Source organism: Physeter macrocephalus, chromosome 10 (assembly GCF_002837175.3).
Source record: "Physeter macrocephalus isolate SW-GA chromosome 10, ASM283717v5, whole genome shotgun sequence".
In the NCBI taxonomy this organism is placed as follows: Eukaryota; Metazoa; Chordata; class Mammalia; order Artiodactyla; family Physeteridae; genus Physeter; species Physeter macrocephalus.
The window spans coordinates 59,489,352-59,506,432 of NC_041223.1; the positions used below are offsets into that span (position 1 = coordinate 59,489,352).

The window sequence follows — 17,081 nt, forward strand, 5'->3', positions numbered from 1 at the left end:
TAAGTAGTGTAACCTCGGTCTTGGCAAGTTTCTTCTGCCTTATTTTTCATTTTCTTCCTGAAAACAGGTACTATAGCAGACTCCGTATTAATTAAAAAAAAAATCAGTCACGGGCATACAGGGAGTTTTAGTTTTTAGGCATCACCGGAGAAATGATTTGTGGCAAAGCCTGGAAAGATCTTAACGTGGTAGCATCAAGGAGAGGAAGGGGCAGTCTTTGTTAATAGATGATACCTGGGAAGTAGAGAAGAGGAATGATTCTCTACGTCCAAAAGGGAACGAAAATATTGTAAGACGGTGTTAGCACCTGAAAATAAGTGACTTTCAGAGAGCTTTTTCTTGGAGTGGGGAGGGAGCTGAGGTTAGGACGTGGAAAGGCAAGGCAGAGAGAGGCAGGACTGTGGAGGGCAGCTGGTTTCTGGAAGCCATCCGCAAGCAAACGGATTTTTCCGAAGGGGATTAAAGTCAGAGGCCGGGGAAGGAAAATGGCTGGAGAGCCCCGCAGCCAATCAGAAAGCCCACCAGGACGAGCTGGACTTGGCTCCGCTGTCTCAGGTCGTTCCCGGCGGGCAGAGGTATTCGCTGGCTGTGTGGACACCCTCGGCCTCTTGATAAGGGTGATGAAACTTGGGGTGGGAAATAGTGTCCCTCGCCCGTCTAAGCACACTAGTGAAACTACGCCAAAGTCATCGCTCTGGGGCGGTGTCGGGGCCCCTTCTGGGCACAGACTGTCCCCAAACTCGGCCACTTGTGGTCCTCCCCGGGGCGGGGCGGGGTAGGGGCGCTCAGCCAGGACTCTGCCCTTCCTGAGAAGCCCAGGCTGGTCGAGCAGAGCGAGATAGAGTCTCACTTCTGTTAAACCCGTTAGAAGATGAGCGGGCAGAGCCGTCATTTACACTCTCGCGTCCCTGCGGTCTAGGTGGGGAGGGAGCCCGGGTGGTATCGGGTCGTGTGTGCAAGCTTGCCTGGGTGACAAAACCGCGAAACTAGTCTCAAACCGCCAGCCGGGTCGGAGTGCGTCTTTTAAGGGTGTCTCTGTGTCTCCACAGGGCTCGGCGAAGCGTGGGGCCACTCGAGCAGGACCAGCCCCCTGGACAACGTAGGCCGCGAACTGGGCTCCCACCTGCTCCAGGTACTGACTTGGGCCTCCCGGCGGCGCACGTGCTTCGAGGGCCCGGGTGCCGGTCCCCGAGCCAGGATTCTTGTTTCCCGGAAAATGGGATCCCGTCCGAAGGTGGCCGTTTCGCAGCCCCTACGACTCCTTGTAGAGTTAAAATGTTTAGCTCTTAACCTCGCTGGGTGTGGAAGGCGCCTCTCAGGTGACAGTCGGCGCGTTGGGTGTGGAAGGGAGCCCGGTAAGGCCCGAATCAGGACGGCTGAACGGAGGGAGGGGGCGCCATCTGACGCCATTCAGCAGAGGGGACCGGAGGCCGAGCCGCAAAACCGTCCCAAATGAAGAATTTATCCAGGAAATAACGGGAATCTGGTAGAAATGCCCGTCAGGGCTTTAAGTCCGCACGTCCCGGATCCAGCTGCGTCCGCAACTCGTTTCACCTCCTCCCTGTAGCCTCCGGGATCCCTCCTCTCTCTCCACGCGCCCTCACCCCAGGCCTGCCCGGGCCGTGTGCGGACCCTCGCGCGTACACACATACACCTCCCTGAGTAATGAGTTTATCCAGTGTGGTGGCGCCCATTACCGCGCTGTTTGCAGTGTACACTGTTTTAAATTGCCCGTTGCCCGCGTAAGTCGCCTAGCAAATATTTAAAATAGTAAAACTCCCGGGGGCATTTTTAGGCTTGACACTTTTATCCCACCCTGCACCCCCTTATTCTTATTATGCAAGTCCACCACGGGCTCCTCCCGTGGGAGCCTCAAACCCGAGCAGCATCGGACTGGGGCCTCTGAGCGGGTTCTCCCTCATGGACCAGGCCTGAGCAGCATCTCACAGCAGGAGTGCCGCGGCCTTTCCCGTCCCATCACTACCCTGTGCCTCCTTCAATCCCAGAGGCCAGAAGAGATTTTCGTTTCATAGAGCAAAGAGAGGCCCTGTGTGAGCGTTCCCTCCCAGGCCTGGCCTCCACACCTCCGAATTTAACTGAAAAGATTCTGTCTCTCCCCTTTCTCAGGGGAGAGAAAGTTGTCTTTCATCGGTTGTCTCTCAACAACTGACCCCCACCCAAAGCTCTCCATATTCCCAGCTAACTTTCCTCATCAACGTAAACAAGAGAGCAAAACCCAAACAGTCCCTCACCCCTTCTAGTTCTTGCCCAGTCTTTTTCCTAGTGTTCACCCCAAGCTCCTTGTAGGACTTAATGATCCTCCCAATTTCCATTGCTTACTGTGCCCCCCTCACTCCCACACCGCTTGCACTCTGGCATCTCTCACAGCTGGTGTGCTCTGCACAGGCTTCACAGTATTTTGATATCCAGCATAAGATGCTCATCTCTTATCACACCTGACCTTGTTCATTCCACACACATAGGAGGCCCAACTGTATGCCAGACAGAAAGCCCTGCCCTCATGGAGCTGACATTCTAAGGAGAGCAGCCTTGCAAACCCACACAGGTGCACAGCATGGTATGACAGGTGGCGTAGGTGCCACGGAGAAAGAGAAGAAGGTGAAGGAGGCGAGCTGTGTTTGAGTGGTGCCATTTTAAATGGGGACGGTTGCAGAGGACCTCACTGGGAAGGTGACATTTGGGCAAAGACTGGATGGAGGTGACACTGCTTACTTGACATTCTGCCTCTCCCTGGGTCTCTAAAGTAGCACAATTTCCTGGATTCTTCTCCCTCTCTGCCTGCTCTTCTAGGTTTTCCCACTACTGTCTGGTTGTAAATGCTGGCATTCCCCCCAAGGTTCCAGCTCTGTTTCTCCTCTCACAGCTTCAAGGCTTCCTGGGTTATCTCAACCTCAACCAGCACCACCACTTCAACTCCTTTCCTCTCATTTGCATGACCCCACTGGTTTCTTGTCTTGTCTAGTCACCCCTCCTGAGAGCCAGACCTTTATTTCCTACTGCCAACTGGACACATCCAAACGGAAATCTGCATATACCTGAAGTTTAGCATACCTAAGACAAGAATTCATTATCTCCTTCTTCCAGACTTCCACTGATACAAAAACTCACCAAGCCTCCCTAAATTTTCAATGATCTTGAAGCCAGTCTCAGCTTCTCTTACTGCCACCACAAATTCCACAACAGCCAGAACCACCTTTGACTTAGACTCTTCCCCCACCTCGGCTTCCTTGTGACCACCCAAGTTCAGCTTTGACCATCTCTGATCTACTCATTTCCACTCTTTCCTCCTATAGATCACTGTCCACATTCTGCCAGGAGAAAAACAAAACAAAACAAAACACCACATCTAAGCATGCTATTTCCCTGCTTAGAAACCTCTGTTGGAATCTGATGCCTGCAGGAGCATCTCCAAATTCCACAGACTGACATCTCAAACTCTCCAAAAATCCAGCACCAGTGTAGTCCCTCAGCCTCACCTCTGGTACACCAAACTCATCAAACCTGAACACACCAGCTCCACCCTCCACCCCCAGTCCCTGCTTTCCATTTGCCATTCCTTCTGCCTAGGACGCCCTTCCTCCCTTCTCAGGTTCAGGCTTCCTTTTCAAGGCTCTGCTCAAACAGCTCTCCTAAAGCCACTCTGGTTCTCTCCCCTAGGCCTCTGGCCACTCAGTCTCCAGGCCCTCACAGCACTGTCTATTCAGCTGTATGTTCATTATATCTGTCTTTAGGCCAGTTGTCCCTTTTGCACTTCCAGATCTTTGAGAGCAGGATCTGACTCATCCTTATGCTTCACTGCCTGGACTGAAGCCTCATTCACAGAGATAAAGGAACAGTGAAAATCTAAGACTTTTCTTCATGGAGAGCCTGCCAGTTTGATGCATCAATGTAAACACACACATACACACTGTAGCACTACTCTATGGACTTGCTGCCGGGAAAGCCTCCCATCTCCTAAATCCCCCTCTCCTAGACTCTTTCCAGAGCCACTGGCCAGCTGCCTTCTATCTACAAATTTTTCAAACTGCCAGCCCTTCCACGTCTCCCAGTGCCTACTATTTCCCAGATCCTACTAGCACTCTTTCCATGATAGAATGTCCCACTATGAAACTCTCCAAGACTGACGCAGGAAACTTCTGCTTTGCTCAGTGACCATCACCCCAAGAACCTAACCCACCTCTTATCACAGGCTGTGATTTTTTTCCCCCCAGAATGTTTGTGTATGTTCCAGATATGTCTGCTTTGTCCATTTTGGTGAATCCTCAGTCTTGGAGGGCAGTAGCCTTGTCCACCACTTCCTAGAGTCTCTCCTAGGGTGCCGCATGTCCCATGCTTACAATTTTGGAATGAACAAAAGAGAGACTCTTGTGGCTGCTTTTCTTTGCCCTATTTCCTGCCAGGCCCTGTCTACTCCATCACTCTGCACTTCTGGCAGAACATCTCTAACTTCTGTACCTCCCCCCGCCAATTTCTCTCGATGGCCCAGAGGGCTCTCCATTCAACGGTTTCTGTCTCCCCAGACCTTGGATGGCTTCATCTTTGTGGTGGCCCCAGATGGGAAGATCATGTACATCTCGGAGACAGCCTCAGTCCACCTGGGTCTTTCTCAGGTAGGTGAGTGGTCCACACCTCCGGCCTTCAATGTTTACAGCCAGGGCTGGAGGCTGGAGGTAGGGTCGGGGTGGGGCTTTCCCAAAGCTTTTATATGTGTTTCTGGGACTGGAAACATCTCAGCTGGCAGGAGGTCTGGATCTCCCTGTTCCTCTACTTATCCTTTAGCATCCACCCCAAGCCCAAACAATGGCTACCTTTTTGAGCTGCTACCATAAGCCAAAGACCATGGGAGGTGGTTATATACTCATGTCGTCATGTCTTCACCAGAACATTGCCGGGAAGCTACTACTATTACTACTTCAATTACTATGATTATTCTTTCCTCGCATAGATAAGGAAACTGAGGCTTAGATAGGTTGCAATAGGTAGCAGGCAGCAGAACTGGAATTAGAACTCAGGACCGACTCTAGAGCTGTGGCTCCTGTCCTCATAGCCCTGCAGACCCCCGGCTCCATCTTCCAGCCCCTCCGTGGGGCATCCCACCTCCTCGGAGGAGACGGTGATACCCCCCTCTTTACAGGTAGAGCTGACCGGGAACAGCATTTACGAATACATCCACCCTGCGGACCACGACGAGATGACGGCGGTGCTCACGGCCCACCAGCCCTACCACTCTCACTTCGTCCAGGGTAAGGCGGACGCGCGCCGGCGACACTCCGGCCCATCGCAGCTCTTCCTCCGTTAGCCGTGGCCGGGACGTGGCGCCGCGCCGCCGGCCTCACTTCCTGCACCTCCCTCCGCTCCTCTCTCCAGAGTACGAGATCGAGCGCTCCTTCTTCCTGAGGATGAAGTGCGTCTTGGCCAAGAGGAACGCGGGCCTCACCTGCGGCGGCTACAAGGTGCGTGGCTGAGAGGGGAGATCCACGCCCCGTGGCGGCCGCGGCCACCGAGCCTGGTGCAGGTGAACGGGGCAGGACCAGAGGCGCGTGCGGCGGCGTGGGAGGGAGGTTCCGGCCGCCGGGACCACCGTGCCCCGCACGCGTCACGGCGCCGGCGCACCGCCAGGGCCATTAAACTTCGCTAGCACCTGGGGACTACGTTTTAAGAGTGCGTACGTCTCACTGGGTCCGGGTGCTGCCTGGCCGCTGGGGGTCTTAACCTGGGGCACGCAATGGGCCTTAGGGGTGTGTAAAGCGTCTGAAACGGTCGGTCACTTCGGTGGATTCGTAGCGTTTACTCACAGCGTCAGATTCTGCCCCCTCCCCTGCCAGAGGTTAAGAACCAGCGCTTTAGCTGGAATCCAAGTTTTTCTTGTTTAATAAGCACTAAACATGATCAGAATGCAGGTTCCAGGGCGATCCTGGATCGCGATCCGGATGCATTAGGGTTGTCTGGGCTCAGGCCTCTGCATTTTCCTCAGCTCCCAGGTGAGCTCACTGGGGCAGTACAGTCGTTCCCTTGAGACGCGTTGGAGCCCCAATAACTCTGGACACTTCAATGCGCGGGCGTGGCCCACAGGCGTTTGTGGCCGAGGAGAGTCTCCAAATGTTTCAGTCCCTTCGCCCCCTTTTTGGATGTTTCCTGGCTGTGGCTGAGTCTCCCGCCCTCGCCGTCCGCCTCAGGTCATTCACTGCAGCGGCTACCTGAAGATCCGCCAGTACAGCCTGGACATGTCCCCCTTCGACGGCTGCTACCAGAACGTGGGCCTGGTGGCCGTGGGCCACTCGCTGCCTCCCAGCGCCGTCACGGAGATCAAGCTGCACAGCAACATGTTCATGTTCCGTGCCAGCCTGGACATGAAGCTCATCTTCCTTGACTCCAGGTGGGCGGTCAGGGCGGGAAGGGGTCACCCCTAGAGGGAGGGCGGCCCCCGCTCAGTCACTGAGAGCTCCTCGTCTACCTTGTGAGCCCATTTTGCAGATGAGGCGACTGACGGGGGACCTGCGAAGTGAGGGTGGGCACCCAGCGCTGAGGCGGCTGTCGAGGGTGGGGACGGCCCAGCAGCCCGCGCTCATCCCGCCGGGGTTGCTCTCCGCAGAGTGGCGGAGCTGACGGGGTACGAGCCTCAGGACCTGATTGAGAAGACCCTGTACCACCACGTGCACGGCTGCGACACCTTCCACCTGCGCTGCGCCCACCACCTGCGTAAGACGCCACGCTGCCCGGCCCGGGGGCAGAGGACGGTGGGGGGAGGGGTGGGGGATGGTAGGAGAGGCCCTGCGGGCGCCTGCCCCCAGCACCGGTCCCACCTCATTTCCCTCCTCATCCGCGGGCCCTCACACAGGCCGAGGGAGAGCCTCTGAGTTTCTGGGTGAAGTTCTCCCAGGAGGACGGTGGGGGGGGGGGTGGGGGATGGTAGGAGAGGCCCTGCGGGCGCCTGCCCCCAGCACCGGTCCCACCTCATTTCCCTCCTCATCCGCGGGCCCTCACACAGGCCGAGGGAGAGCCTCTGAGTTTCTGGGTGAAGTTCTCCCAGGAGGGGTCTTGTTCTCCTATTGATAGCCGCCCCCCTCCCCCACCAAGATGGAAACGGCAACCGAGGCTCGGCCACTTGGCTCACGCGCGTTGACTCGCTTCAGCTTTGGATACAGCTTTGCTTTGAGTTTAATCTCCGAGACGGGGAACGTGAGCATCGGAGTTGAGCGGCCCAGACCCTCCCTTCCGTAGGTAGAACACCGAGTGCCGGGAATCCCCCAACTTTAAGTGTTGCCCTCCTTGCTAACCGTGAGGGACCGGAGCACTCGATGCAAATGAACAGGACAGTGGGTTCATTCGGGAACGTTCTGGTTGTCTCTCCCTCCTGCCCTGGGAGCAGTTATTAGGGCTCACGGGGGACCCGCCCTCCCACCGCCAGGGATTACATTTGGACCGGTTCAGGAGCGGGTCCGTTCACCATCAGCTACCTTGTGTCTCTCCATCAGTGCTGGTAAAGGGGCAGGTGACCACCAAATACTACCGGTTCCTGGCGAAGCACGGCGGCTGGGTGTGGGTGCAGAGCTATGCGACCATCGTGCACAACAGCCGCTCGTCCAGGCCGCACTGTATCGTCAGCGTCAACTATGTCCTCACGTGAGTGCAAGTCTGGGACCCCTTTGCCCACTGCAGGCGACCCTGGTTTCCACGAGGGTGCAGGTGGTGGGCACGGCCGGGTTAGGCGAGACTGGGGTTCGCAGGGGACGCCGGTTTTGACCCTGAGCGCTGGCTGAGGGGCAGCTCGAGCACTTTCGCCGCTATGAAGAGACTTTCTTACGTTCTAGAGAAAGATTTAGGACTTTTCCCATCCACAGTCCATATTTGCTTTCTACTCTCTCTCTTTTAACCTTTTAATCTAACTCTGCATTAAATAAAACAATGCGGCAGGAAAGAGAGAGAGAGAGGAGGGTCCCACGTACGGAGCCGTTTATAGTTAATAAACAGGACATCTGTTTCACTTTTTCAAAGCTGGGTTTGAAGTTCTTAATTTTAACCAGAGTCTCCAATCAAAGTTAAGAGTTCTGAGAGAGTGATTCCTTCCTTGAACCACAAAGGGGGTTTAAGTGACCAGGAGGGTCTAACTTTAACCTCCAGAAAGCAAAGGGACCCGACCTGAGCCAAGACTGCAAGTCTTGGAGGTCGCCCAGGCCCGGCTTGTAGTGCAGCATCCTCGCTGCGTGAGAAGCCGGCCTCGCGGTGCCACCTGCGGGCGCGGCTGGCTGGGCGGCCTCGGTGGCTGCATTGGAGCCTCCTTACTCTTTCTAGAAACAATAATCATTTCTGGTTAGCGGTGTGGCCCTGCAGTCTGATCACGACGTGTCCTGGTGTGCCCCTAGTGAAGAAAGCACGTTCTCTATAATGTTTGTGAAAATAAAATTGCTTGGGGTTGACGCCTTTATGAAGAACCCTTTTGTGTGCAGAGTTACCTTTTTTTCTTTCTTTTTTCTTTTTGGTAGGGGTTGAAATTCTTGTGATTTTAGGTTACCTCAGCAGTTATTTACTTTGGAAGCATTGACACACCAGGGCACTTAGGAGAAATGCTATTTTGACATTAGGAAGTTGGTTAGAGGGTGCTATTTGGAATCAGACTGTACTATTGGCCATGAGGAGTAGATTCATTTCACGTTCTTCTAAATTAACAAATTAAAAATGTAGTAGTTGGAAATATTATGCTTGGCAATAAGATTATTTACTCTGTGCCCTGTTTAATAAGAAAATTTAATTCAGTAGGCTTGGAAAATGAATTTGGTTTAAATGAGGATTCAGTATTCAAGAATAATAGCTGGTTATTAAGAAGAACCTTTTTATTTCTTTCCTTTTAGTAAATGGTATTAAAACAAATACTGTTAGGTTCTTGTAATAGCAAGAGAGCTGTGGATTTTAACAGAGAGCAGAAAACATATTAGTATTTGGGGTACCATGAAACAAAACCATCTATTTTATTAATGCAGTTTTTCATATTGTTAAAATAAGCGTAAGAGAAAATGGCAAAACATAATTCATAAAATAAGCCACTTTGTGGAGAAGAAGTATTAAAGAGTAAAAAATTATGTCTGCTCACTATGGAAAGGAAACGGACATTCTTTAAGAAGGTGCTTTATATGTCTGAGACATCACGAGCATTATACATACACTCTGTTCTATGGTGGGTGCCTGTGGTTATAATCATTTTTTATCAAACAGAGGGTATATAGTCACACAGCCCCATATAAATGATCAGAATGCAAGTTAGACCTCCCAATGGGTAAACCTAATTTATGTTTAGAGTCATTTTGAAATATTCTGTTTTGTTTTCCAGGGAATAAGTGTACTTTCTTTCTTCTGTTGACTCTGTCATTCTTCACTCTACACACTTCTTCAGAGCTGCAGGATTAGGCTCCCAACTCTACATCAGATTAAAAAGATGTAATGAGGATAAATGATTTACAGAGGGAAAAATAACATCGCACACATTTTTCTGAATGTTTTATACCTCTGAATGAAAGTAGAAATAAACACACAGAAGCACACAAGATGAAAAGCTGAAATTGATTACCCTTTTATGAGGCTCAGCTCCAATTCTTTGTATAAAAATTCTTAGGACAATTTTTATAGCTGCAAATGTGGAAACTGCCTTAGATGGAATGTCATCAAGTGGCTCTGTGTATGTTGACAAGATTTTCATAATGAACAGGTTGCAGTTTGTTTGATGTGTATATCACACATCTGGCTGGAAGTTACTAATTTACATTGTCTTAGCAAATTAAATAGATGGCTATTGATTCTCTATGGTAGCAGTGAACTACCACATACATTTGTTTTCAGGGCTAGTTCTCTATGAAGCCTGAGAATGATAAGTGAATTCTTTCCAAATACACCACCTCAAACAATATACTTAAAACCACAAACCCTCCAAATAACTTGACAGGCCAGATGTTTTCCAAATTTAGACAGTTTAATAGCATACTTTGTGAAGGGGTTTTCATGTCATGAAAGTAGAGAGAATTTTAAGTAGTCATTGGTCAAATGAAGGTGTGGCATTTTGGTGGAAGCTACATTCATCAGAAACTCATTTTTTTTTTAATTGGGCAAATCTGGGAATTTATTTGAAGTATTTTTTTAAAATTCATTTTGAAATAATTTTATACTTTTGGAGAAGATGTAAGAAAGTATAAAGCACTCCTGTATAGCCTTCACCCAGATTTTCACCAGTGGTTAGCATTCTGCCACTATGCTTTGTCATTCCCAATCTCTCCCTTCCTTCCCTTTCCCCCTCCAAATATATACACATGTACATATACATGCACAAATATTACTATCTTTTTATGAACTATTTGAGAGTAAGTACAGCCATCATGCTCTTTTACCCCTAAAAGCTGAAGTGTGTGTTTCCTAAGAACAAGGACATTCACTCATATAACCACAGTAGAATTATGAAAAGCAAGAACTTTAATACAAATACAATACTATTATCCAATATACAGACCTTATTCAAATTTCTCCAGTTGTCTCAATAATGTCCTTTGTAGAAAAACTTCTATTATTTTTTTAAGGTCCAGGATCCAATCCAGGATCACACATTGCATTCAGCTTTCTGTTTCTCTAAGTCTCTTTGAGCTAGAACATTTCCTCATGCCATTTTTGTTTTTCATGAAAGTGACCATTTTAAAGGGCACAGGCCCACTATTCTATACATTGTCCCAGAAACTCATTTTTCTAATTTCCTGGTGGTAAATTTATTGTTGAAGTTAAAATATACCTAGAAAAATTAGTCATTATTATCTAACAAAAGCGATGATGAATAGAAATGTTCAGTAACCTTGTTTTAATAAGCGGCTGTGACAGTGATTGTAGGAATCTTAGAGGCAGGTGGTGTTTTTACTGGCTTTTGTCTGACCACTGTACAAAATGTTGGTGTTCTGGAAATCTGGAGAAGAAAGGGAGAAGGCATTATGATTAAATTTAAAATTTTTTCTTAGTTTTTCTCTGGGTCCTTGAGGTTCCCTGAAGCTTGTATAGCTCTTCATTAAAACTCGCCCCCCCCACCGAAAAAAACCCCAAAACAGGAAAAAAAAAAAAAGCTGACCAGCTCGTGACTTTCTATAAGACACACATACCCTGTTAGCTTAAAAAAAAAAAATCTTTCTTATAAACTTTGAGTGCCCGTGGGGTTTGAAATAAGTGTTAAGTATGACAGGCCCTGCTCCCTGATTATTTTCAAGAGGAGAAGTGAATGGAGCTAGTGTCTAGTAACAGTGAATGTGGGGAAAGTCCAGAAAGTATGGAGAGTGAAAAAGAGCATACTGTGTAAAACCAAAGTAATTTTCTTGAATTTGTATGTCCTCGAGTTTGTTTAATTAGTAGTGTTAGTTATTCATAGCCAGTTCAGATGGAAAACATTAGTACTTAATGTGAAGAAAATTGAAAATGTGGAACACCCAATAAACTGTGAAAAGTAATTTCTAGAAAAAACAATCTTGCTTCTCTTTATGTTTTAAAAATTAAACTTTTTAAATCTACTTTTAAGGATCAACCAGTAAGGTGTAACAATCTCATTTTAAAAAATTTAAAACGTAAATTTTTCAAACATACAAAAAAGTTGAAAGAATAGTACAATGAATATCCATATACACATCATCTATATATAATACAAGCCATATTTGCTTTCTGTCTCTCTCTTCCTATATGTATGTCTATTTGTATGTACATTTTTTTCTCCACTGAATCATCTTAAAGTAAGCTACAGACATCATGATACATCATCCTTAAATAACATTCTGCTACATAGCCACTGTACATTTATTATGGCACATTTTAAGTGTTCAAATTACTGTGTGTAGAGGGTTGCAAAAATATACATGAGATCTAGTTTACCGATGCCATTAAAGACAATCCGCCACTGAAATTCATCAAGTACTCACTGATGCGTGACCTCATTTAGGATGACTGATAGACAATATTTTGTGAGGGGACTTCTGTAGGTTATAGTAGTAAATGTTAGTGTATTTTAAACTAGACTTCTAATGAGAATTGTAAGCTAATACAATTCTGATATTTCGCTTGGAAAGTAAGAGAGAAGATTTTCAGAGTAATTTGGTAATTTTGGAATCAGATACATTTAATATCTTCAACCATTTTTTTGTTGTTATTGTTGTTGGTAAAGAAGCCTTCTCTGTTTATTTCCTAAGTTTAGAGTCGAACAGTGTTTCAGTGGAAATCTCACATGCTGTTTTAGAGTGATTCCCTGAACATATACAAGAAAGTAATTTTCTGTCTTAACAGTTTGTATCTCAGTGTTACAGAAAGCAGAACAAGTAGAGACAATTTACATTAGTGGTCTATATAACACTTGCTATCTACTGAATAATCCTTTGAATTTGTAGAAAAGTTAGGGCAAATGTCAAAGGAGACATACTTCCTTCATAGAAAAGAAAAAAAAAAAGACGGTGTCTACACTGTAATTATTGCAGGTCCCATAATTTTTGTTCTCCTTTGCATAAAACCACTGTAGTTCTCACAATTAAAAAGGGTTTTTAAGTGTTAACATATTCTGTGAATATAAACCCTTACGTATCCTTACCATAAAGCAGCAGACATTAAAATATGCTCATATTAGTTTGCCTTTCAAGTGTGTTAATAGTGCTGAGCTAATTTGAGCACTTAAATTAAAAAAAAAATTTAATTAATTTAAAGGTCCCATGATATTATTGCTATTACTACTAGGAAATTTTAGAAAATGCTTTTTAAAAACTTGACCAATAATTTGAGTAGTTATAAAAATGGATTCATTTTACTGGCTTTTGTAGCAAAACCACCCTTTTCTATTACAAGTAATGTCAAATGAAGCACATTTTGACTTAGCAATCTACACCAAAATATGAAATAATTTATTCTCGTGCCTCAGATCGATGGAGCACTCATTGCATAGATTTAATGTTTTTGATCATGAAAAATAATAATCATGTACCAATGTATACCCATAAATTAGGTTTGATCCCTAATTGTGTTGAATTATTATTAGGATAACATTGAACATCAAAGCCCCTGTTGTCCTTTTCTAATGATCTTTTATGTAACTGAATGGTCATAGAAACAACTTGAAAACACATTTGTATAGACAGTAATTTATAACAACCAAAGCTATTAATAGTAATTAATAATAATTTTATAACTACCAAATCACTTTATTAAAGGAAAGGACTTGGACATTTAGTCTGTTTTACAGTACCTAATACCAGTACTCACTTAAATAATCTTATCCTTCATACACTTTTCACTAATTGTAATTTTTTTAATCAAAATGATCTGTATTTAGTTTTGAATTTCTCATTTATACTCAACATTTTCCCTCCATGCTGAATACATATTTCTTTTAAAGCGCTGCCACATTCATTGCTTAATTTGCTCTTTTGACATCTCTGTACAGTGGTTGGGGCCAGGATCACGCTCCCCATTTTCTAGGTGAGGAATCTGAGGTCAGATCTGCTGAGTAAGTAGTGAAGCCAGGGTTAAAGCCTGGAATGTCAACTGTATCCCCGAGTTCTCTGTATGGTGATGGTGAGGGAGAAAATGTCTGGGAGAGAGGAATGGCTTTAAATGAGTAAAGCCTGTAGTGTTAGGCCACCCAACTTCTGGATAGGCTTTCATCTGGTCTCATGATGGAACATTAAAATGCTGCCTCTGTGTTTTTGCTTCACAACTATGTTCAGGTATTGACAATTGAGGGGGTTAAATTAGCAGTGCTACCTTCTCCATGACATTCAATTAAGAATGTATCTTTCTTTTCTCCTTTAAGGGCATCTTCACTGTGTAAGAAAAAATGTGTCCTGCAAACATTTTAGTTTTGTATTGAATTGCTTGCCTTTAGATTACACAGATACAATATTGCTATTACTAATTATTTCTTTTCTGCAACCAGATTTAACATTTTATGCTCCTGTTAAATAAAAGTCAGTGAATTGGCAAACCAAGTCATCCTTTTTTTATCACATGAGACACCAACTTACCTCCTGTCGTGGCAGGCTATTTGAGAGAGAGAGAGAGAGTGTTTCTGGGGGTCAGCACTGGCCCTTTTCTGTTTTTGAAGGATAATGGCAGAAAAGGTTGTCCCCTGGGGACTCTGTTCAGGGGCTGGGGATGGAGAGCTTCCCAGCATGCTCTGGGCAGGTGCGTCATCCTCTGGCCCTTTGGCAGTGCTGCTGCCTGGCTGCTTCCCCTTCTGCAGGCCCCTCCCTCTGGCTTCCACTCCTTCCTTTGTTGTTACCCTGACCTGGATGGCACTGACTCACAGGACCTCCCCTTTACTTCCTGGGTGGAGGATGCTTGGTGCTTACTAAATGACCAGCGTGACCACTCTTCTCTGACTGTTGGGAGGAGAAGGGTTCTGATCTTTGAGTCACATCGTGGAAAAACATGGATCATTACATTTGAAGGCAGGGATTCATCCATGTTATTGTGAATGGATGGACAAATTCAAATAAGGCTTTACTGGAACTCCAGAGAAACATGTTTTTGTCTTTTGACTTAGTGTAGTCATGAGGCAAACGCTGTTATGTTTGGTACGAGATGTGTGTGTGCGGAGGTGGGTGGATTATGCATACCATTTTTTTTTAATTGAAGGATAGTTGATTTACTTTTTTTGGATTATGCATATCTTGATAATTTAGTAAAAGGCTGCTACTTCCTTCCCCTTATCCAGTGCTTTCCTCTCTGTTTTCTGTTCTCATTGTCTTGTGACATCTTTCCAGATGAGCAGGCGGTGATAGAAAACTCATTTGGGTTGAAGTGCTGGTGTCTGTGTTTAAGCCATCATGCAAAAAGGATCGATTGGGGTTTAGATGGAACCTGGAAATACCCGAGTGCCTATGAGTGGAGGGATTTAACATTCTGCCTTGTCTGAAGGAGTAACTTCCCATCTCCTTTCCCCCTGCTACAGGCATCCCAAGGTCCAGAGAGCTGGCAGTGGGGAGAGGTGGTCCATGGTGAGGGCAGGGCTAAGGGCCACGAGAGAGGAACTTGCTTTTGTTGGGCACTGACAACGTTAGGGGTCTGGCTGAGTCTGGGCCATCTGTTTACCATCTGTGACTTTTACTCTGGGAAGTTATATTGCACTAGGATCGTGATTTTGTTTTCTTAAAAGCACAGTATCATTCGAAGCAACCTGCAAGGGAAAGGCGTGGGCTTTGGTGTCAGATGGATCCAGGTTCGAGTATGCGTTGCTGCATCATAGCTGTGAGACTTTGAGCACAGCCCTACTCCTTTGACCCTCTGTTTTCCCATCTGTGAAAAGGAGACATTTGCACACACTTTTTAAGGACCGAGGGGGGTTAAATGAGATAATGTACGTATAGCACAGTACCTGGCAGAAAGCAGATGCTCAAAATATCTTAACTGTTGTTATTAGCTCTTGCCAATTATGTGACGTCAACTGAAATACTTTGGAAGGAGATGAATAATTCCCTCTTTAACTTGGATTTCAAAATCCTCGAATCCACAAATTTAAGTGTTTATTTTCTTTCCCCTCCCCAGTCCTTCCATTCACACCCCTCCAAGCATTGTGCTCTTTGTGTGTGGTGGCTTCTATAGTTTGATTAAGCTCACCCTGTTTTTCACTGGTGTCACTGTGTGCTCTAGAGGGAGCTGAGATTTCTGCTTGGATGGAGGTAAGCCAGCATTTACCAAGTGCCTTATTTGTGCCACGCAAGGTAGAAGGTGCCTTACATGGTGAAATGGTGTTTACAAGGAAAAAGAGGGTTCTAAGAAACTAAGCTTTTATCAAATTTCTGAGGTTAATTTTGTTGGAACCAGTGTTTTATCAATTTTACCAAGTCAGTAATTATAATTTAAAGTGAATAAAACCTGCGACAGTGGCATTTTTGATGATCAGTGGAGGCTTTTGTATGTTCCCTATCTCTCTAAATGGACTGGGTATGGCTATCTCACCAGTGTTTTACAGAGGATGGCAGATTGCAATGATATATTGCATGTATACATGAAGCAGAAGTCTTGGCTTCTCTTGAGTAGTTTACAATTTAGTTGACAAAATAAAAGAGTTTCATTTAAATATTTAAGAACTCAGATTAGTCTAGTTTGAAATGATATGGTACACTTGCACTATTTGCTAAGGGCACAGAATTCAAAGGAGCTTGAAATGAAGGTGGAGGTGTCAGACAAGGAGTAGAATTTTAAGGGTTGGACAGAAGTGGGATCTTTTGAGATGAAACAATGACTTCCACACATTTGTCCCATTGTTCTTTTTCTGTAAGTATTTCTGTGACAGTTAGTCACTCTTCAAATTCGACTCAGCTGTGCTTGTCTCACTGCTCTTGTCTAAGCTGGGTTTTTTTCTGTCTCTACCTTTTTACCTGAACTTTTTTTGTTGGAACTGAGCATGTTCCATCAGGATTGGAAACTATTTTCCCCAAAGCTCTTACCTTTCCCAAATGAGTACTAGTATATCTTCAACATGTTCATCTGACTTTATTTTTTTTTTTTTTATTTATTTTTTCTTTTTTTTGCGGTATGCGGACCTCTCACTGTTGTGGCCTCTCACGTTGCGGAGCACAGGCTCCGGACCAGTGCTCCGGACGCGCAGGCTCAGCGGCCATGGCTCACGGGCCCACCGCTCCGCGGCATGTGGGATCTTCCCGGACCGGGGCACGAACCCATGTACCCTGCATCGGCAGGCGGACTCTCAACCACTGTGCCACCAGGGAAGCCCCTCATCTGACTTGAATAATAAATATATATGTTTTTAGCATCCAGGCATAGGACATAGTTTTTCAAGTTTTAAGGGATGTCAGTATTCTGAATTGAACTTAAAATCTTATTGAAATGAATACACAGTGGCACCACAGTGGTATAATGGTTGTATTTTAAAAGTTATTTGTAGGAAGTAAATGTGAGGTATACATTAGGACAACAAACAGAAGCAGAATAGAGGAGAGGGAGGTGCAAAGAAGCTATGTGGCCAGCTCCAGATCTGCAGAACCGGAAGGCCTCCCCAGTGCTGCGTTTGACATTGTAATCCTACTATTAGAATATGATGCAGCCTA

At 46.1% G+C, this 17,081-nt stretch overlaps 1 protein-coding gene across 1 annotated transcript in view; it reads left to right on the forward strand.

Annotated features, from left to right (window-relative positions):
• Window positions 1-17,081, forward strand: part of SIM1 (SIM bHLH transcription factor 1) — a 67,220-nt gene that overhangs the window by 9,481 nt on the left and 40,658 nt on the right. The window contains exons 3-9 of the mRNA XM_007117669.4: window positions 1,050-1,132; window positions 4,542-4,631; window positions 5,156-5,264; window positions 5,389-5,474; window positions 6,198-6,397; window positions 6,614-6,720; window positions 7,497-7,644. Of these exons, the coding sequence (XP_007117731.1) occupies window positions 1,050-1,132; window positions 4,542-4,631; window positions 5,156-5,264; window positions 5,389-5,474; window positions 6,198-6,397; window positions 6,614-6,720; window positions 7,497-7,644 (823 nt within the window). The remainder of the gene's footprint in view (window positions 1-1,049; window positions 1,133-4,541; window positions 4,632-5,155; window positions 5,265-5,388; window positions 5,475-6,197; window positions 6,398-6,613; window positions 6,721-7,496; window positions 7,645-17,081) is intronic.